This window comes from Hyperolius riggenbachi, chromosome 3, assembly GCF_040937935.1.
Source record: "Hyperolius riggenbachi isolate aHypRig1 chromosome 3, aHypRig1.pri, whole genome shotgun sequence".
Classification (NCBI taxonomy): Eukaryota; Metazoa; Chordata; class Amphibia; order Anura; family Hyperoliidae; genus Hyperolius; species Hyperolius riggenbachi.
In genome coordinates this window covers 349,470,312-349,492,391 of record NC_090648.1, presented here as the reverse complement: position 1 = coordinate 349,492,391, position 22,080 = coordinate 349,470,312, and the positions used below count along the sequence as shown (strand labels likewise).

General features: G+C 42.4%; 1 protein-coding gene across 4 annotated transcripts in view; it reads right to left on the bottom strand.

Annotated features, from left to right (window-relative positions):
- Positions 1 to 22,080, bottom strand: part of UNC5A (unc-5 netrin receptor A) — a 576,194-nt gene that overhangs the window by 133,697 nt on the left and 420,417 nt on the right. For all 4 annotated transcript variants that reach the window (XM_068277048.1, XM_068277050.1, XM_068277052.1 and 1 more), the window contains exons 5-7: positions 11,234 to 11,414; positions 7,536 to 7,703; positions 5,017 to 5,181 (exon numbers count right to left, since the gene is read on the bottom strand). In XM_068277048.1, the coding sequence (XP_068133149.1) occupies positions 5,017 to 5,181; positions 7,536 to 7,703; positions 11,234 to 11,414 (514 nt within the window). The remainder of the gene's footprint in view (positions 1 to 5,016; positions 5,182 to 7,535; positions 7,704 to 11,233; positions 11,415 to 22,080) is intronic.

Sequence of the window (22,080 nt, the reverse complement as noted above, 5' to 3'; positions counted from 1 at the left end):
CACGATGAGCAGGGAAGACAGGAATTGTCGATGAGGCTCTGCAGAGCTATAGTCCTGCAGTGCTAACCACAAAGAGTTCATCTCTATCAGTAGCAAAGAAGAGCTGCATCTAGCATTCACACAGTAAGACAGTAAGACGGTTTTGCAAATCCAGCAAATCAATTAATCAAAAGCAAATAATGCAAAAGTGGTTTATGCAGAATGCAAAAAACTTTGATTTGGGCAGCACGGTGGCGTAGTGGTTAGCTCTCTTGCCTTGCAGCGCTGGGTCCCCGGTTCGAATCCAAGCCAGGTCACTATCTGCAAAAAGTTTGTATGTTCTCTCCGTGTCTGCGTGGGTTTCCTCCGGGCACTCCGGTTTCCTCCCACATTCCAAAAACATACGGATAAGTTAATTGGCTCCCCTTAATAATTGGCCCTAGACTACAGTACTTACATAATATAGACATATGGCAATGGTAGGGATTAGATTGCGAGCTCCTTTGAGGGACAGTTAGTGACAAGATATATATATATATATATATATATATATATATATGTATGTATATATATATATATATATATATATATATATACTGTACAGTGCTGCGTAATATGTTGGCGCTATATAAATACTAAATAATAATAATAATAATAATAGTAATATATTCCACACAATTGGCCACATTTAAAAAAATTGAAGTTGGACAGGTAGCGCATAGCAATTCTTACTGTTACTTACTTACTGTCTAAGTAATGTGAGTGTTGTTAGAGTAACGCAGGCTACGCAAATAGCGAAATGCCCATTACCATCCCAACGTTCGGGTTACCTACTTAATGCAGGCTGTGCAATTGTGCATTGCACACCACCTTGTCAGTGCAAGTAATGGTAAACCTGCCGGATCACTCATGGAATAAAGAGCTTAAATACATATAGCGGTGCCGACACTTCTGTTTTACACTACATGTGCATGGCAGCTTTACTTAACTTTTGTGAATATGGCCCAATATCAACTACCTGAACTACCAGTAAGACTTTAGGTAATTATTTAGATTCTAACAATTGGCACAAATCGGAAAGTACTAGTTTACAAATAAAATCAGCTAAGAATATACTCACTGATAGAATTTTTGATGGAACTGGTACATAGAACTGTCCATACACTAGCAATCCAGTGGTTCTGGAGGTGTGTTTAGCTTTCAGGGACATCAAAGGGATAATTTGCATATTCAGCAGTACTGTAAAGCATTGTGGGACACCTCATATACTCATTACAACATGAATAATCGTAAATACCTTCTGTGTACCACAGAAACTAGATATTAGGACATCACTGGAATTGCAGGGGGGTAGTAAGCCCATAGACAGGTCATAAGAAAGGTGTTTACATGACACAAGAGCCACTGCCTGGCTGTACAGTGTGCACAAGATGGTGCCTGTAAATTACATAACCCTCAATTGATACAAACAGCTGTTTACTACTCCTTATCTACAACGCAGTCGGTGAGATCCTACAGAAGCACACTTTCAAATGTGTTTTTCACCTTAATAAGCCTATCCAGTATTTATAACTGATGTTCAAAATCTCATTTGATTTGTGCAATAAAGAAAATTACACCCAACTGTAGCAGCCAACTAACATGCACCCCAAGGAGCAGCAGCCTGGAGCTAGCAAGAAGTGAGGAACGCCAGCAGCTAAACTACAGTTTGATCCAATAACATGAAACATCACCCAGTTTTTTGCGGCTGAAAATGTGTCTCTGGAGAGATGATTCCGTGGAGAGAACAAAGTTAATAAGTATGGGATGTTTGCAGATTCAATTCTCTTTGAAGTCAGGATAAAATGTATCATCACTGAACTGACCGAACCGGGGACAAAAATCAGTGTGTTCCTAGCAGCAGATGGACAAATTAATTTTAGACTTTGTTGCATCTGTAGCATAATGAAATATATTTTTTCATGGACTTGTTTTAATTATGACAAAAACTGGCTCTCCAAATAAGTCATTTGGGTGAACTAATATCCCACAAGACTGCAAAGACATGTTTCTATGTGTAAAATGGTAATTAGTATATCTGTATGAATTTCCTTTTTTTGTTTCAAAAGATTTTTATGATAACACAACATAAGAAAAAAGGCATAAAAAGGCTGTTTGCAAGCACTGCACCAAAGCAGCAGTAAATTAGAGTGACAGTATTGAAATGAGCATTGGAAATGCATAATACTGTGGTAATAGACTCACTAAAACTGCACATTGTTATATAAGCAAACATGCACAGACTTTCTGCTTTCAATTAAAAAAAACAAAACACAAATGCAGAGCCACATGGATCTCAATAACCATTATAAAATCAGATTTTCCTATGTTTATGACTTATTCTTCTAAGAGCTTTACTAGGTAGAGTTTTTGTTAGTGTTTTGCAGAACTCATGGAGAACCATGTGATCAGTTAGATCAGGTGATAGATTTGTAAGGCTCCGATTGGCTGGTCAGGATCACATGTGACTTCTGTTTCCTGTGTATTAAGCAGAGAGTGCTTGCACCTTACATATGTATCGCGTGATTACACAGAGCAGATCATATGCTTCTGCTACTCACAACAAGCAACATTTCAACTGGGTTTGTGCCAGAAATGTTTGAGAAATGAAGAATTGGAGATTTATGGTGCTACCTGAGCACTCCCATAATGAAGCAATCAGACAAGCACTTCTGCACTGGTCAATGAGTACAGTGGTGATGAGTGTAAAACTAAAAGGACAACTGAAGTTAGGTATATGGAGGCTGCCATATTTATTTCCTTGAAAGCAACACCAGTTGCCTGGCCATCCTGCTGATCGTCTGCCTCCAATACTTTTAGCCATCGCCCCTGAACAAGCATGCAGCAGATCAGGTATTTCTGACAAGATCTGACAAGATTTCAGATCTGACAAGATTAGCTGCATGCTTGTTTCTGATCTGATTCAGACACTACTGCAGCCAAATAGACCAACAGAGCTGCCAGGCAAATGGTATTGCTTAAAAGGAAATAAATATGGCAGCCTTCATATACCTCTCACTTCAGTTGCCCTTTAACCACTTTACCCCCCAGTGCTAAATTTCTCCGTCCCTCTGCGCACTGCTTCACCCCCAGGGACGGAGAAAGGCGCACTTGTTTGTTTACTGGCTGGGAGTGGGCGGGGACCTCGCGCGCACACTCCAGCCAGCCAGCACAGCAGGTGACTAATTGGATGTTAGGAACAAGCGTTCCTAAATCCAATTAGACGCGCCGATTGCGGACACAATGGGAGACTGCTTCAAACAGAAGCAGTCTCCATTGATAACAATTAAATGTAAACAAATGTGCAGCGCGCAATCGCGCGCCCCCGCGACCCGCGCGCGCGCACACACACCCCCGCTCTGCAGTGCAATGATTGGTTATGGGGACCCCAGTCCCCAATAACCAATCATATCACTGAAAACAATCAATGGAAGCAGCGCTGCAAGGCACAAATAGCGCTGGTGCTTCAGGGGTAAAACCCCTCCGTTGTGAAGTGGTTAATAAACACATGCGCACTGAAAGTTGAAAACGTTTATTTCTTCTGCATGTTGATTGAAGTCTTCTAGATCCATCATTTTGACTATGTTTTTTCATTGTCCTGATTATAGCAGTGCCCCTCCAGATCTGCTTCAGGTCTTCTCGTTGCTTGAGATCTCCCGTTGACTTTCTTGAAGTAAGAATGTTGTCAGCTTGATTGAAGCATGGAATCCTCCAGTGTCTTCTGAGCTTGCTTGAAGCCATCTTCTATATTGATTGGAGAGACACAGTCTCAAGTGTCTTCTTTTTTCAGTGCCGGGACTCAGTTGATGTAATCCTACAGATGCGTGTACATTTATTCGCAATCTAGAGATACATCAGTAATGTCACTGATTTGACCAGGCTATGTGTAAAAAGTATATGCCCAGCCATCATACTGTAAATCATTCAGTTATAATGAATAAAATAATTGTTATTGGAAAGGTGGCATTTTTAGCACTGTAAATATCAACTTGATATCCCAGCTTGCCAATTCCATGGGTAGATGCCACAGGGTTTAAAATGCTTTGGGAACCATGTTTCAATGCTTCCTGTATCTTCTGATGTATAAATGTTGCATGCAACTGGTGTAAGAACATCCATCAAATTCTCAAAAATGACTTCAGCAGCTAACAATAAATGGATGTTTCACTTATTATTAGTTCAGGAGTAGACTGTAATATTTTGCTTGCATTTTGTTTGCATTTTTATGAAGGATACATGATTTTTTAAAAGACTATAAGTAAAGTATAATGCCGCCTAATGTGCCAAAAGGTGACCAAATCAATGCTGGTAACAACAGGAGACCTCCGTCCCGGACACAGTCACAGCAAATGTAGAAAAAGCCTATAGCGCTGCAGATAGTCACTCCAAAAAATATGAGATCCAATCTGAGATTATAAATATGAGATCCACTCTGTGAGCCTTCAAGCTTAGACTGCACTTGCTATGCAGAGGGGGAAAAAGGACCTCTATGTAGAAATATCCAATGCCAGTTTTTATTCCAATAAAAATCAATTTCCATAAGAGGTACACATACTACTCCCATTGAGGGGTCCTAAATTGGTTTCAGCCTCTCACCGTCATCAGGGGGACTCTGACAATGGCGAGAGGCCGAAAACGGTCAGGTTGAGAGCAAGCATCTTTCCTGAATGCTTGATATATTAGCAGCACTAAAGTGGGAAGCAGAGAAGCAGTTACTGGCAATGTGGGTCCTAAAAGTATCCCTTATGGAAACTGATGTTTATTGGGATAAAAACTGACATTGGATACTTTTACAGAAGGAGAGTTTGTTTTTTGTTTGCAGTCTAGGCTTGAAGTTGACAGCGGGGACAAAGACAGTTGGTCTCACTCAGTGGATTATCTGTGAGAGGAGAGATTGGATCTCATACTTTTTTGGAGTGCTTGTGTGCAGAGCTACAGGCTTGTTTCTACCATGATTTTTTTAAAAAAAACCAAATGCTGCATGGTGAAGAGACTTACTGTGCATGCAGAGCTCATTGGTGCAGTTCCGGGTCTCAGAGTCAGCTCCTAGGCACTGCTGACCTCCATTCCGTGGAGCAGGCTGAGTACAATCTCTGCTTCTCCAGTGGGTGCAGTCCGATGTACAAGAAGACCAGTAGCTCCATTCACCCCATCCTCCACTAACTGTGCACACAGCCAACCAGCAAGAAAAAACAAATAAATATACAATGAGAAGCTGACTTACCACCTTAAAATCCTAGTTAAGCCTCTCATCTAATTTTTAATGTATTTGATATTCAATTTGCATTAATTGGCAATGCATTTTTTGGTCATTGCACAATCATACTTTTGCAATCAATATGTTTAGAATACCAGTTAGGCTGCACCTTGGTCTTTTTGTTGCTAGCATAGTGGGAGTTCCTTCCTCAGCATAGAGCAGATCACCTGACCCCGCCCACTTGTTATAAAGTGATTAAACTCTTTATGATTAGTATCATAGCACAGTTCCTGAATGCTCCATGTGTAATGAAGCATTTAACTGTTCCCACAACCTTCCCAGTCTGTTCATGGATGCCATATGCCCCTCTTATTACCCTTACTTGCTTATAATAAGAAATCATTTCTCACTGCTCTTTTATTCTGCTTAACACACTCAGCAGAAACTGGGAGCTAAGACTCAGCTCAGCCGTAGTGCTGCAGTGCTGGCCACAGAGGGTTAAATATGGAGGAAGTGGTAAAGCATGTTCTGTGTGCTTACATACAGAGACTGAGTGCTTCCCCCTCCCACTACCTCTCTGACTATCTCGTGTGTGTAAGGATAAGATGGGGACAGGCCCAGATTTTGCATCACAGTAGCCTATAAGCACAGATGTCTTGGCATCCTAGACTTCACCATCCAAAAAATTACAAACCGCAACACAAGTGTGCTGGCTGGTCCATCTGTCACTTCTGCCTTACTTACATTGCCTGTCATAGGTAGCTACAAGTCTACCTTAGTATTAAGTAGCCAGAGGTACCCTCAGTATCAAGTTGCCCCCGACTGAAGGGAGATCTCATAAATGGAATGCTGAGAGCTGGGTGAGTAAACTCTCATTTACACTCTGCTCGGGACTCTGCATAGGGAAGGAGGTAGGGATGCGTTCAAGGAGCAGAGTGAGCTGCCTTTCTATCATCAGGCGCCTGTAGACACTTGCCTACAGTGCCTTATGGTAAGTGGAGTTTGGGCCGCTTTTGTCTCATTGATGAAATGGCATAATCTCAGCAGGAAATGAAGCTAGGGAAGCCATTTAGCTAGGTATTTTATACATATTTATTGCAAAAGGTACCCTACTGTTATGCACAAGACTTTGCAATTAATTCATGGAGGCTGAACTAGCAATTTACTTTATTATTATTATTTAGGATTTATATAGTACAGGCATCTTCTGCAGCGCTGTACAGAATATATTATCTTGTCACTTAACAGTCTCTCAGAGTGGCTCGCAATCTAACCCCTACATATGTGTTGTGTAGTGTATGTATCAATCTAGGGATGTATTAGGGGGGAGCCAATTAACTTATCTGTATGTTTTTGGGACATCAAAGGAAACCGGAGTGTCCAGAGTAAACCCACATAGACACAGGAAGAACATGCACACTCCATGCAGATAGTGCCCTGACTGGGATTTGAACCAGTGACCCAGCGCTGCACGGCGAGACTGCTAACCATTACGATACCGTGCTATTTCTACTTCTCATATACAATATCCCCATTTACCATTGATTTTGCTTTTTCAATGTATAAGCAACATACCTTACTTAAAGACTCACAGAACCATTTCTATTTGCTTGTTTCTCTCTGGAGCTAACTAATCTCTCACTTCTCAGCTCTGTACTTGCATCCTTGGACTACATCTCCCAGCATGCACTACGGCGCCTTCATGCAAGACACTGATGGGAACTACAAAATTCTGCATATGTGGTCGGTCAGGTGGAGAAGATGGCGCATCCTGTACATTTGGGGGCTGGCGGAACAGCACCTTGTAGATAATTAGTGAGGCTCAACCCCCTCCCTCCAAACAGCACACACCTTTACAAATCAGTTAATTTAACAACCACAAAAAAAATCTGGTGCTGAGGTCACTTTTTAAGGCTTCTTTTCTCTTCTGTTACCTCAGGATGCAGACTTCTCTACACCAAGTTACTCATTGGTATAAAGTGTAGCTCAAGCTTCAATCCATTGCCCCTGTGTACCCAGCTCAGCAATTTTTTTGTATGCCTGGTTAACATATGTCTGTGTAGCAAGGAATCTATCCATCAGCCTGTTTCCCTGTGGCATGTTCCGACATCCTGACAGAAAGCGGAATGTAATGTGCTGCCTGTCACAAGTATGATTGTTTCATAAAATGTGGAAAATAGAAGAAAGCCATAGCAGCCGGATGTAAAAAATCAGCAGTTTAGAGTGGAAAAATGAAGACGATCTAAGAGTTTGGTTGCACTACATCACTGTTTTTTTGTTTTTTTAACAACTCATATGTATAAATGGGTGTGAGTCTTACCAGGACACAGGGTGGTACATGCTGTTTTCTGGATGTTCTGACCCTCACAAAAGGATCCTCCATTTAAAGGGGTGGGGTTAGTACAAGTTCGGCTTCTTTTCTGCCACCCTCTTCCACAGGTTGTACTGCATGGAGACCATTCTGTCCATGACGACCATCCTCCATTAACTATAACAAAACAGCACAAACATATGTTAACTTTGTAGCTTGTCTTTCCATTATCATTTCCATTATCATATCACATGTCACCTGTAAATAGTTCATTATCTTTACTGACAGTGTTAGAGCAGTCCATGGTATTCATATTTGAGTGTCATGGTCATCATGCATTTACTACATATTGCGACCTGATCAACCTTCTGATTCCATTAATTAATCCAATGAGAATTGGTGGTGCAAGATAGCCACCCAATCTTTTAATTTCCATTCCAAATGGGTCAAATGGATCAGTCGGCAAAGACAGAAAGTCTCAGTTGCAAGGGCTTAATTGAGTGAGTGGCAGTAAAGGCGTTCAATATCGTGGCAACTGACAGACCACCAGCTGGTGTCTCCCCAGTTTGTGACTCCTGGCCTCCTTCCGCACTGGTAGACAGGTGAACCTTTAACACTCATCACAAGCATGGGGAAAAGGGAGGGAATGATGGACACACACACATACTTGCAGAAACAAAAGTGCTCACAAATGTATAGTATGTTAGACTGCAAATGGACTAAAAAAAGGCGCTAGGACAATTTAGAATAGATTTCATGATCAAATCTTCTGGAAATACATCTGCAATGTGTCACACGAAAGCTTGCTGAAGAGCTGGTCTTCCTAGGGGCATACAGCCCAAAGTGGCGCATGGAAAAAATGGTGCATGGTGATTAAAACGCTATTTAGCGTATTAACCAAAACTCTAAATACCGTTTTAGTTTGTTACAGCATATATAGTTAACCTACATTAGGAGAGTGGTATTTATCACACGATAAATACCGTTTTCATGTTGTTACCGTGGCTTCTGCAGGATGTGGACATCCAAAAGATGTAATCTGGACGTCAGAAACTCTTGCAGTCTCGCTGTCAGCATTGTTAATAGGGCACACTTAAGGCTCTGGCTGCCCTGTGATGTTTGCGGTGGAATTGTAACACTAAGGGCCGGTTCACACTTGCGGTTTTGCAAAAACCGCACCGGATGTCCGGACCGCACCGGAGCCGATCGGACCTGAACCGTACGGTTCCTGTCCGGATCCGGTCCGGTTGCATACGGTTTCCGTGCGGTATGAACACGGTTGCGGTCCGGATCCGGATTAAGAGTAACAACCTGTATAAAAACAAAAAAAAATGTTGGGGTCTGGGAGGTCAGCAGAAGGGGGACCTGTGGAATCAGGCCCTCTGCTGTTTAGCACTCACCTCCACCTCCGACATGCTGCCAACATCTCCGGATCCGGATCCAGCTGTGCTGCTCCACTCCAAAATGCTTGCCCATGTGTCCCCAGCCAATATCGCCGCAAAAATCCGCATAGGAAGTGGGGTAGAACATCCGGATTTTTTGCCAGTGTGTTGTGCGCTCTCCGGTTCTCATTGGTTTCCATTGGCCGGATGGTGCAGTCCGGCTCCGCCCCGGATACGGCTGCCGGAGGAGCCGGACCAAAAAATAGCGCATGTTGGAACGGACACCGGAGTCCGGATCCGGTCCGGCTCCGGTCCGGACGAAACGGACACATGTGAACCCTGGCATAGACTTACATTGCTATGCCGTGCGTCCGTTTCGTCCGGCCAGCATGCGGTGCGGCTCCGGCACGGCTATTCCGGATAGCCACCGCTAATGTGAACCGGGCCTAAATGGTGCTGTTTAACATAGAGGCCAGTAAGGATATTTAAGAATTTTTACACAACCTCAAACAGTGAAGAAGCTGTAGCTTAGTGGTAAAGTTCTTGTCTTGAAAGTAAATTTTCCTGGTTCGAATCTGCTTAACATTTTTTTTTTTTTACTTTCTTTAATTGATAAAGATGCGCTGCTTTCAATAAAGTAATAAAAGGTTAGTTTAAAAATACTTTTTTTATTAAGTAAAAGATTTGCACTGTTAATATCTCAACTGCATAACGTATGCAAGGTTAAAAGGGAAGTGGGAGCACAGAATATAGATGAGAGACAAGGTATTAGAAGCCTTTCACTAATCACTACCTCTATTTTTCGTCAGTTTGCAGCCAGTAATTCCTTGTCTCTCATCTTTATTCAGTGTTCCCACTTCCTTTTTAAGCTTGAATACGTTATGCAGCTCGGATATTATTTACAACACAAAACTTCATAAGAAAAGTATTTTTAAACGTATCTTTTATTACCTCGTAGATAGCAGCACATCTTCATCAATTAAAGCCAAAAAAAATAAAATAAAAGTAACATTGAGCAGGTTTGAACCAGCAAAATTAACTCTAAAGCAAATTTCTTTACCACTGTGCTATACCCAATATTACTATGAGTACTCTATCTCCCTGCTCCATAGTTTCCTCTGTCCAGCAGGATTACTGCTATACCTCAAAACATTAAATTGCATTTTACATTGAATCAAATGGTGGCGCCATAATGGTCAGGTGGGGCTGTGCGCCATTTTTTCCTGCTCCCTCCTAGGGAACATCTGCACTGTGTACTGTTGAATAGCAGTCTGGTGAGTGTGGGCACTCCATAGTTTATAGAAAAAAAACAAAAAAAACTAAACACACAGTGTACACGTTCCCTAAAAGCCATACATATTCAATTTCAAGAGGAAGAGAATGCTGCCACTGCACTCTGACACAAATATGCTGATGAGATGTGGATAGGAGAACAGTGAAATGGTAAACCAGGAGACTAGTGTAAAAACGACCTAGTTAAGTTGTGGTGGTTCGGGCATAGGTCCCAACTGTCCCTTTTTCAGAGGGACAGTCCCTCTTTGGGAACCAAATCCCTCTGTCCCTCTGTCTTCCTCATTTGTCCCTCTTTCAGGACAGATCTACAGATTAGTGTAAATATATGTATTCTTTTAATGAAAACATGTGTTTGACTCTAAACTTTATTCTCATTATTTAAAATGATATATTCCTGATTTTCAAATGTTAAAACGAAGGATAGAGAGGACCAGTGTGTTTTGAATGATAAAACTACATCTTTTGCTGCTGAATTCTATGTGGTGTGCATGATGAGGAGTGTGGTGGGGGTGTGGTTAGAGGAGCAGCAGGGGCGTGTCTTAAAGTGTCCCTCTTTCTTATCACAAAAAGTTGGGAGGTATGGTCCTGGCACTCTAAATTTAGACCTCCATGAACCCAAAAACCACTACTGAACTGCACTGCAAGTATAGCACAGAAAACCATATGTGCCCCCAGTGTTAAGTAGTCCGCTGACACTCCCTTCAGCTGTGCATCCTCAGTCCCCTCTATGGCTACAGCATGTCACTCTGCATGTGACCAGCAAGCACGTACTGGCATGTTACATGACGAGTGATGACACTGTTTCCATGGAGACAGAGTGCTGGACACACAGCTGAGAGTTCATCAGTGGAATACAGAGAACTTGTGGTAAGTAACCTTTCAGTCACATTCCGCTTGTAACTCTACATAGATAAGGAGGAAGAGTAGGGGATCACTCTAGGAGGGGAGTGAGCTGCCTCTCCACCCTTAGGTGCCTATAGGCACGAGCCTACAGTGCCTTATGAAAAATACAGCCCTGCAAGTTAAACTCACCATACACAGTAATGGCTGCTGAATTACTTCTCCGCCTTGCCACTATATTCTTGGCCACACAGGTATAGTTTCCAGTGTCAGCAAGACGCGCCTGTCTTATCAGTAGACTGTGGTCTGTTCCAATGAAGAGATTGGTATCTGTTTCAGGATCCAATACATCTTCATTCCTAAGCCACTCCACCTGATAATGTAAAAAGCAGAAAAGAAAATATGGAGCACAGAGAAAGAATGAGACAAAAGAAAAATACAGGTACATAATTAATAGGCTTCCCTTAAGTTCAACTTCACAAAATTCCAGTTGCTTTGATCCAGAGGAAGGAAAACAAAACTCCCAGGGAAGCTGTGGGCAACTTTATCTCACAGGAGGGGGAAAAAGGCCTTTCTAATCCCACATGATGGTCAGATGAATTCGCCAGCTGAAAACATCAAACCCTGATGATCTGTCAGACAGTACTTGTAATCACAAACTGTAAGAGCATATTAGAGGACGTCATAGAGTCTGAAGCGAGAATAAATCTCGCTTCAGACCTCATAGATAGCAGGGGCATGTGTGCCCCTGCTAAACCGCCGCAATCCCGCGGCTTAACGGGGGTCCCTTCACTCCCAAATCCCCTCCGTAAAGCGGGGGAGCGCTTCCGCATTGGGGCAGGGCTAACCGCCTCAGCCCTGCCCCACGCGCATCTGTCAGACGCGTATCTCCGCCTCTCCCCCGCCCCTCTCAGTCTTCCTTCACTATGAGGGGCGGGGGAGAGGCGGCGATGCGCGTCTGATAGACGCGACTGGAGGCAGGGCTGCAGCCGTTAGCCCTGCCTCCAGGAAGGGAAGATTTACGACCAAAACTACGACCAAGTCTTGCGGGGGTGGTTTGGGGGTGAAGGGACCCCCGTTTAGCGGCGCGATAGCGGCGGTTTAGCAGGGGCACACATGCCCCTGCTAAGTATGAGCTCTGAAGCGAGATTTATTCTCGCTTCAGGGTCTCTTTAAGGACATACTGCACCACAACCTAAAGAAAACCTGTGCCACAAATATGCTTAGCTCATTAATTTATGTACAGATAAAAGGAGTTCTGCTTTCTGTAACACTCATTTCCGTTTACATTTAGAATGAGTACAGGAAGTTTGTTCCCTGCTTTTGCTTCCTCAGTGTATAAGAGAATGAACATTCAGCGCTGCGTAATATGTTGGCGCTTTATAAATACAATAATGAAATAAATAAATAATAAACATTGGTTCCTCTGAAGTGTTTGTCCCGCACAGTCATTTTTACTGTGCTGATCTGAAAATGAAACTGGAGGGTATGGGCAACACGCATACATTCTCTCCACGCCACTCCTCCACCAGGTTGACAGGTTTATCTCTCTCACTAGAAGAGCTATAGAAAAACTGAACATTGGTGCCCGTCAATCCAGTCCTATAACTAGAGAAGGTGAAAGTTGGCCAAATGGAAGCAGCTTAGTGAGGAAGTATGGGGTGGGCATGATTTATGCGTCAGACTGAAGTTTCTTTATATAGGTATTTGGATACAGGTTTACTTTAATCTGCTTTCCCAATTCATATTGCATTGTGATAAAATTATTAATCTTTGTTTCATATAAGAGAAAGAAGACAGAAATACTGCTCCTTACTTTCAGGTGGAGTCTAGCTGGGAGTATAATAAGATCAAATGGATAAAAAGCAATGACCTTTCACTACTTATTTGGCTGAGAAATATATCGAACGTTTACGGGTGGTTTCACACTGCAAACTGGGGGTGTGGCAGCCGCGCCGCCAAAACCAGGCCTTCGGGGAATATTGCGTTACTAGGCAGGTTTCCCCATCTGGCCAAGCAGTAAGTGATATGCGCTTGCGGTCACTTCCTGTTTCAGGGTATGTGGAAGTGTACGGAAGCATATTGTAAAAATACGCTTCCATGTATGCGCACTGCAACGTTGCGTTAGAAAATGTTTAAAAATCCCTGCGATGCCATAGACTAACCTGACTTCCGGGCCGAAGCAGATCACCGCAGAAGTGTAGTTCTGGTCCAGCGTCAGATCGAGGACTTCTGGCGGACCACACCGCGATGCAGGTAATATAAATGATCCCTAATGGTTTGCACTGGAGTGCGGTAGCACTGTGTCAATTTGACGCGCCGCACCCCCCAGTGTGAAAGGGTCCTAAAGGACGAATTACACTTGTAGCAAGGAAGGCACCCACTCTTTTTTTTCCAATCGCATTTAGGATTAAGGGTAACGATATGTCTTCGTTGAAACGTACTGTTTCCTTTATGTGCGGAACACATTGTATGGTGTTTTAACATACAGTATATGTGCGTGGGAGATACTTTTGTATCTCCACTTACAACTAAAGAGTAAAAGATTGTGGATTACAAATTGTAACATTCTTATGGTATTTAAACAATAACAATTTATAAGATCAGAAGCTTCTGATTGCTTAAAAATTCAGCTTAGGTGAATCGTTCCAATTTTGAACATGATGAAATTTGTTTTCAAAAGATTTTTATTAGTGAAAGATATGTTAAACAAATTCAGTTAATGGCGCTGAATATATTAAATAGCATTTTGAAAATTATTTTTAAGAATCGGTCATCTCAGACCGTATACGGGTCTTAACAATGCTTAACCACTTCGCATCCAGACCTTGATTTCCCCTTATGGACCAGGGCAGTTTTGACGTTTTAGCTATGTCCCTATTCAATCAGCAATAACTTTATCCCTACTCACTACACCTAAATGATCTATATATCGGTTTTTTTCAAGACAAATTAGGCTTTCAATGGGGGGTATTTAGTCCCAGGAACAATTTTGTTTTCTAGGCATTTTAATGAAAAAAAGGAACAAAAAAAAAAGGCATTATTTCTCAGTTTTTAACAATTCCAGTTTAAAAATAAAAAGTGCCACAGTGATAAAAACAATGCTACCAGTTTTATGTCCCCCCTAATATAGTCAGATGTCAGCCCAACCTTCCCAGTATAGCCAGATGTGACCCCAATATCAGCACCCCCGGTAAAGTCAGATGTGTCCCTTGTATGTACCACTCCCCAGTATAGAGAGACAGTAACGCCGCCAGGATTGGCACCCCTCACTATAGGCAGATGTGTTCCCAGGATAACATTTCCCCCATTATAGCCATATGTGCCCCCAGAATTGCCCCCCCCACCAATTATAGCCAGATGTTCCCCCAGTATTAGGTTACCCCCCTCCAGGTAACCAAATGAGCCCCCATTGTCAGATTTCTCCCCCCCCCCCCCAGTTACCCAGATGCCTAGCAGGTTTTTCACACCATATAACCCCCCCCCCCCAGTGTGGATAGCCATATGTGCGCCCCCACCCCCCCATCAGACAGCCCCTCCCTGCACAGATAGCCTAAAAAATGTAAATAAAGCTGCCTCTCTCACCTTACCTCATTCCGTCAATGAGCCTGCAGCCCGAGCATCCGATCCCCGCTCTGCACTCACCCGCATAATGCCGGTTACCCGGGTCCCAGCTTTATGACCTCATCAATCCAGGATCAAGGTAACCGGCAATACTCGGCTGAGTGCAGAGCGGTGATCAGAGGCTCGGGCTGCAGGCTCATCGCTGGAACGAGGTAAGGTGAGAGAGGCAGCTTGATTTACATTTTTTTTAGGCTATTTTTGCATGGAGGAGAGGGAGATGAAGGATCACGCTGTTGGCTACAGCGGTGATCATTCCTCCGCAGGGGGATCACTAATGGCTACAAGGAAACATGTTCCCTTTCACCAATTAGAAAGGCAGCTGAGAGTGCCGGAGGGTGCGATTGGAAGCGCTCCCGATCGTGCACAGCAGGGCTGCAAGCAGGTCACTATATGTACGCCATGGTGGCTTGGAGGATGCCTCAGATGATGTAGATATACTATAGTGGTGGATTAAGTGGTTAAAAAAAACCCAGCCAGTACAAAATTCCAAACCGTTGAGAGTGCAACTACACAGAACAATAACCGTAACAGTAACAATTCCAATGGAATCATCTTTAAAGGAAAAAAGTAAAAAGACAGTAATTGCAACAGTGGGAGATAGAAAGACAGGCACTAGGTGCGGGTAGAGAGGTCCTGGGTTTTACAGGATTATGTACTCCATGGTGCAGCGTGCTCTCAGAAACAGGCAGTGATCATGTAAAGTGAAGAAAGCCGAGGCACTGTTGCAGTAGAAAAGAGGTACCTTTAATCCACGGTATGCAGAGACTGCGGGGTATACAGTGGGGGTGAGGGGATGCCTAAGCATCCCCTCACCCCCACTGTATACCCCGCTCCGCTGTGTCTGCATACCGTGGATTAAAGGTACCTCTTTTCTACTGCAACAGTGCCTCGGCTTTCTTCACTTTACATAAAAAGACAGTAATATTGCAGCAATAAATATCACAATGCATCCTAGTCTATCACTGTATTGTTGTGACAATATATTATGACATGTTATGTCCACATCCTAATACCGCTCTCTGCAGGCCTATCCAGTTTTTGTGTTAAAAAAAAACATTTTTACACAAAAATTACACGAAATTGCTAAATTGTGGATACTAATTACAGTTACATACAAAAGGAATGGTGATTTTCCCTGAAAAATTTGCATTAGTGTTTTGCATAGTCACTTACAAACTTCTATGTGAAATTACGATTATGCAAAATTTGTGCTCATCACTACCTGGGACGGCGGGGAAGGACGAGGGGGATGTCAAGTTGGTGCAGCATGCAAACCGTGCTGTGGCAAAAATGGGCTTGCCCATGACATGGTGTGGGTGGAGCTAACTGTAATGTAACAGTGTAACTGAAAGGAAGTGGGCCCATGTTTCCTCCAAAAACAAAGTTAGGCAATGTGACCCTAAATTACCTTCCCCAAACACATAAGAAACTATTGTTTTCCCCAAGACATGGGGGCACCAGACATCTTTGTGTACACTTGCCTCCTTCCTCATCCATGGTAAGTTTCTAGATTTTACCAGCCGTACTGTCCGGAAGGCTGTCACATTGTGCCTGAACATCAGACTGCCTGTGGATGTGAGCACTGTGATTTATTTTTATTTGTTGCCTGCCAGGTCTCTTTTTTAATTCCTAAGGCTGATAACATAAACCACACATCCATTATGTGTATACAGACTACCGCAAGGCAAAAATCAAAAGAACATATCAGAATGATAGTTAGAGGCCTACTGATCAAAGGAAAATGTCTGTACGACTTGAGCATCCTAACGTTCTTTGCGCTATTCACTCATTTAAAAATGCATGCTGAAGTGTGGTTTAGTAAACATCTACCAGTCTGAGCACTTTGTTCTTCCCAAAATACTACATTAAAGTCATTCACTCAGAAATTCCCCATTTTGATATACTTATACAGCTCTGATATGCTACTGCCTTTTCATACATTCCTCTATCAAGAAAAAGTAATGAATTCAATTTTAAAAAAAAGTCTCCTTAGAGTAGGAAACGGATAAGTCAGTGTTTACGGGAATTGATGAAACTGAAGTCAGTGAATTTGAACATTTCAAGATAGGACAGAGGAAATTCATTCAGATGGTCCTTTATGGTTTTAAAATGTGCTATACTTTATTGCTTGCCAGCTTCTTGTCGTTTTGGTTTGTGCTATGATTTTCTATGCTTATGATGCTTATGCACTGAAAAAACTGAGCTAATACCAGAGAGAGTTTATATTATGTTTATTTGCGGTTTGTTTTCTTTTTAATAAAATTATTATTATGCATTTATATAGCACCAGTATTTTCTGCAGTGCTTTACAGAGCACACATATAATTCATGTCAGTCACCATGTCTCAAGGCAGCTCATAATCTTGAAGCACCGTGTCCAACTCTGATGGTTTTGGGAGATCCTTTGGCCTCACTGTAGTTCAGGGGAAGTTGGGGTATGCTTGGTACTTAGAAATGGGGTAGGGGTCATGCTACTGTCTGCCTGCTCCAATAGAAGAGCAATTAAGTAGCCCATACATCTAGCTATGTATAAACAAATCGACCACGAGACAGACAGATCTCTCTCTGATCAAATCTGATCGGTTGCCTGCCCAAAATGTTTAAGCATGAAATCTACCCAGGATCAGCCTAGCGACGCTGCCTCCACCGCCTGCCTGACCCCCCTCCAAATGTAAAATGCCCTCCCCACCCCTGGTTCCAGTTCAGTGTAAATTTTTACCTGCGCTGCCGGCGAAGCACCTGGCTTCATCCACCATCACCCTGTTACTGCAAGCACCACAATGTGGCACATGTACCGCGTGGGGCGAGTGTGATGTTACACACATGCGCCTGGTGCCACACGGGGGTGACAGCGGAGGAGTTGGGTGTCCTGCCAGTGGAACAGGTGAGAATTTATACTGGGGACTAAGGCCAGGGGTCCATCAAATACAGCAGTTGTCACGATATCACATGCTGTTACCACCATACACCTGATCGACCACGTCGGACCGAGATTTTCCACCATGTCTGATCGATGCATTGGACCGGTTTCACCCTGAAAACGATCAAATCACCAATTGGGCAGACATGCTGAATAAATAAAATTATTGAATCACAGGGTTTAATCACTAAATGTATGGCCACCTTTATTACTGTATTGCACTAAATGAGTCTTTTGGCTGTGAACTATGTAAATTCAGTATTAAACTGATCATGCAGAAATACACTTGCTATATGATACATTTCAACACCTTTTCAAGATGCACCCACTGACTCTGGATGGAAAGAAAAATACTGCAGAAGGAAGCATCTGCTCTGTCCCATTGGACTGTAGTAAGCTAGTGACACTTACAATGATGGAAGCGTTGGTTTTATACATTTAATCTATACAATCAGAAACAAAATGTCAGGGAGACATTTGTGGTGCAGATGGTATTTATTATCTGGTCTGGAGCAGTGCTAAACATAACCACTAAGCACCACCCATTCACCTTTTCTCCTAAGTTTTCTCCTACGGTAGGTGATATTTTGGCACCTTGTCAATAAAATGCCCTTTAAGCCACCAGCAAGAAAGAAAACGTTCAGGATAATGTTGACAGTAATTTTTCACCTACTTATTGGTACTTTTTCAATTGCAAAGTGCTGAAAATTATTTTAAACAGAAGATGAAAAAGTATCTCCTAGGAGAAAAAGTAAATTAGATTGAGCCCGACATGTCTCTATTATGCTCTATCCCTAGCCTGGTATAAAAATCCACGTGGGAGACACCCACAACCAAAGTGATGATTGTACGTCCCCTCCCCTTTAAAGAGACCTGAGCTCTTGCACAGACAGGATAGAAGGAAAAAATAGAAAAAAGCACCCTGTATTTATTTAGAGAGTTTAGCCTGACTAATGCACCCTCATCTGTGACTAATCACATGTTGTAATCTGATCTCTCACCTGTGTTAGCTGACTAGCACGGCAGAAAGCTAATTGGTAAACACAGGATGTTAACAATATGTCTGCTTCCATGAAAGCAGGAAGTAGACACAATGCACTTTTATTGTATTATTTGTATCAGCTGTAACAAAGAAATCTTTTTCTTTAAAGTTTATTATGGTGTTGCATATCTTTTAGAGTAGAGAGGAAGTTCTGAGTTCAGGTCTGCTTAAGTTGGGCCAGGTTATTTAAAAGGGAGAAAATGGTGCAAGAGAAGACAGTCAGATATAGAATAGTTGAGTGCCCCTCCACCCCCTTCCTTTCATGTACAGGCAGAATTTCAAGCGGAAGCCCTGCTTGGGTGACAAATTAGACCTACAGCCGGCTGGTGGGTCACCACATGGTAGGGTTAGAGGGCAGAACAATAACAGGAAAAGACCACAGCTGCCATCACCACTATAAAATGTTAATTTTATTAAAGCGGGATTGTCAGCCACAAAAACAAATTCTATTTAAACACTGCAGTGTGTTTAAAATGCTAGCGGAAATCTCTCTCTGCAAGTACAAGCTCTCCAATCTATTCAGGAATCTCTCTGCTGTTATTATACAGGGTTGGCCATTTATATGGATACACCTTAATAAAATGGGAATGGTTGGTGATATTAACTTCCTGTTTGTGGCACATTAGTATATGTGAGGGGGGAAACTTTTCAAGATGGATAGTGACCATGGCGGCCATTTTGAAGTCGGCCATTTTGAATCCAACTTTTGTTTTTTCAATAGGAAGAAGGTCATGTGACACATCAAACTTATTGGGAATTTAACAAGAAAAACAATGGTGTGCTTGGTTTTAATGTAACTCTTTTTGCATGAGTTATTTACAAGTTTTTGACCACTTATAAAAGGTGTTGCCCATTGTGTTGGATTGTCAATGCAACCCTCTTCTCCCACTCTACACACACTGATAGCAACACCGCAGGAGAAATGCTAGCACAGGCTTCCAGTATCCGTAGTTTCAGGTGCTGCACATCTCGTATCTTCACAGCATAGACAATTGCCTTCAGATGACCCCAAAGATAAAAGTCTAAGAGGGTCAGATCGGGAGACCTTGGGGGCCATTCAACTGGCCCACGACAAGCAATCCACTTTCCAGGAAACTGTTCATTTAGGAATGCTCGGACCTGACACCCATAATGTGGTGGTGCACCATCTTGCTGGAAAAACTTAGGGAACATGCCAGCTTCAGTGCATAAAGAGGGAAACACATCATCATGTAGCAATTTTGCATATCCAGTGGCCTTGAGGTCTCCATTGATGAAGAATGGCCCCACTATCTTTGTACCCCATATACCACACCGTCATCTGAAGGCAATTGTCTGAAGAGTGTGTGAAGAGTGGGAGAAGAGGGTTGCATTGACAATCCAACACAATGGGCAGCACAATGAAGACATTTTTTAAGTAGTCAGAAACTTGTAAATAACTCATGAAAGAATAAAGTTGCATTAAAACCAAGCACACCATTGTTTTTATTGTGACATTCCCAATAAGTTTGATGTGTCACATGACCCTCTTCCTATTGAAAAAACAAATGTTGGATTCAAACGACCGACTTCAAAATGGCCGCCATGGTCACTATCCATCTTGAGAAGATTCTCCCCTCACATACACTAATGTGCCACAAACAGGAAGTTAATATCACCAACCATTCCCATTTTATTAAGGTGTATCCATATAAATGGCCCACCCTGTATTTTCTCAGTCCCCCATGCTCTTTTCTGTGCCATTGCCAATGACCCTCCCACCTTCCTGCTTCTCACTGATTGGCTGAGCAGACAGCTGCCTAGCTGAAATATTATCCTCTGCTCACTCGTGTTTACAAGCAAGGCTGAGGTGACTCAGCGAATGGAGGTGAAAAGAAAAAAAGTTAAGGGAAGAAATGACATCAGGATTTAGCCTCAAACTGTGGGCAAAAGACATGGTTCCCACCAGGAACAGAATTCTCTTCATTTAGTATATAAAATTAACTGAAATCAAAACGTGGACCGTACAATACATGTGCTATGTAAGTAGATCAAGTATTTATCTACTTATATATGTGTTTTTTTCCCTGGCATAGTATGGCTAATCCTCCTGCTTTAAAGAGTTGCCCTTTCAGAATCCCTAATTGTTGTTCCTGATGAAAACATTCTTGGCAAATAAAGTAGCTTTGGGTTGTCTTGCACTAGTGCAAACATTTCATCTCCAGATGAACAGACAAGTGGCCAACCCATCACTCTTAATCATGGCCACAATCCAAAATAACATCCGAAGCAAACAATATTTGTCATATGAAGTCATGAAATTACACACCTTCCTATTGAAATGCTGAACAACAATAACGTTCACAAACATGAACTTTTATTGGCTGAAAGGTTTGTTCATGATCATTTCAGCCAGAAATTTAAAGTAAGTATTGGTGTCCTCCTCTGTAGTGATTTCTCCGGTCTGATTGCTGTCCCTGGATGCCTGTATTTCTTTGTGGTGACCCCCATAGAAAAGTACAGGCTGCTTGGCCAGGAGCCAAAAAGTGTATCTGTACAGCAATCTGTAAAAGTCATTTAAGGCAACACACTGTTAGGGTATGTATGTAGTTTAAGCAGATCACCTGTACTTGTCAACATGTGGAAATCTCCCTCCCTCATTAGACCCAAAGTTGCTTAGCTGGAGTGATAAAGTGGACAGGATTTGTAAGGGAACCTCATGCCAATCTTTGCAGGTTGACCCTAAAGGCGCGTACACACGCCGTACTTCCGCAAACGACGGGTCCGCCAGACCCTCCTGCTGGGCGGACGTTCTGCCGACAGTATTACGTGTGTACGCACTGGCGGCAGACTGATAAGGCTGTTTCTGAACGATCCACTCAGCATGTGTACGCGCCTTTACATTTTACTGCAGAGACACTTCAGTTTACTTATGCACCATCTAAATATCCTGACTACATACTGGACAGTAAATTTAGACATTAGATTCAATATAAACATCAAGTCTAATGAAAATCTGTTAACAGTTTGGAATTTTCAATTGATATTACAAGTGAAATATCAATCCCATATAGATTGCAAATGTTGGATCTGGTTTTGATCCTGCCAGGGAGCCCAAAGATCGTTGGGTGTGGGGGAAGAGAAGACACAGGCTGCAGCAGCGAGAAATTACGCCAGGCAGTACAAAACTAGCAGCTGCGGTGGGTAAATTGATATCAGAAAACATTTTTGCTGAACCCTTGTCTGGTATCTAAACTTTGCAGAGTGGTCATACAGTTAAATGATTAATATCTGAAAGGTCTAGATCGTTTAACTAGTCTATCAGTACTTGAATAATATATGGTCATTGGTCAATTTAAAGGGACACTATCAATTAAAACAATTTTTTTAATACTCTGTATTAGGGTACACATTACCACTAGTGCTATGAGCACTTTATTTATCCTTCATTCCTCAGACAGCACACAAATATACTTTACTGTGTCACAGCATGCA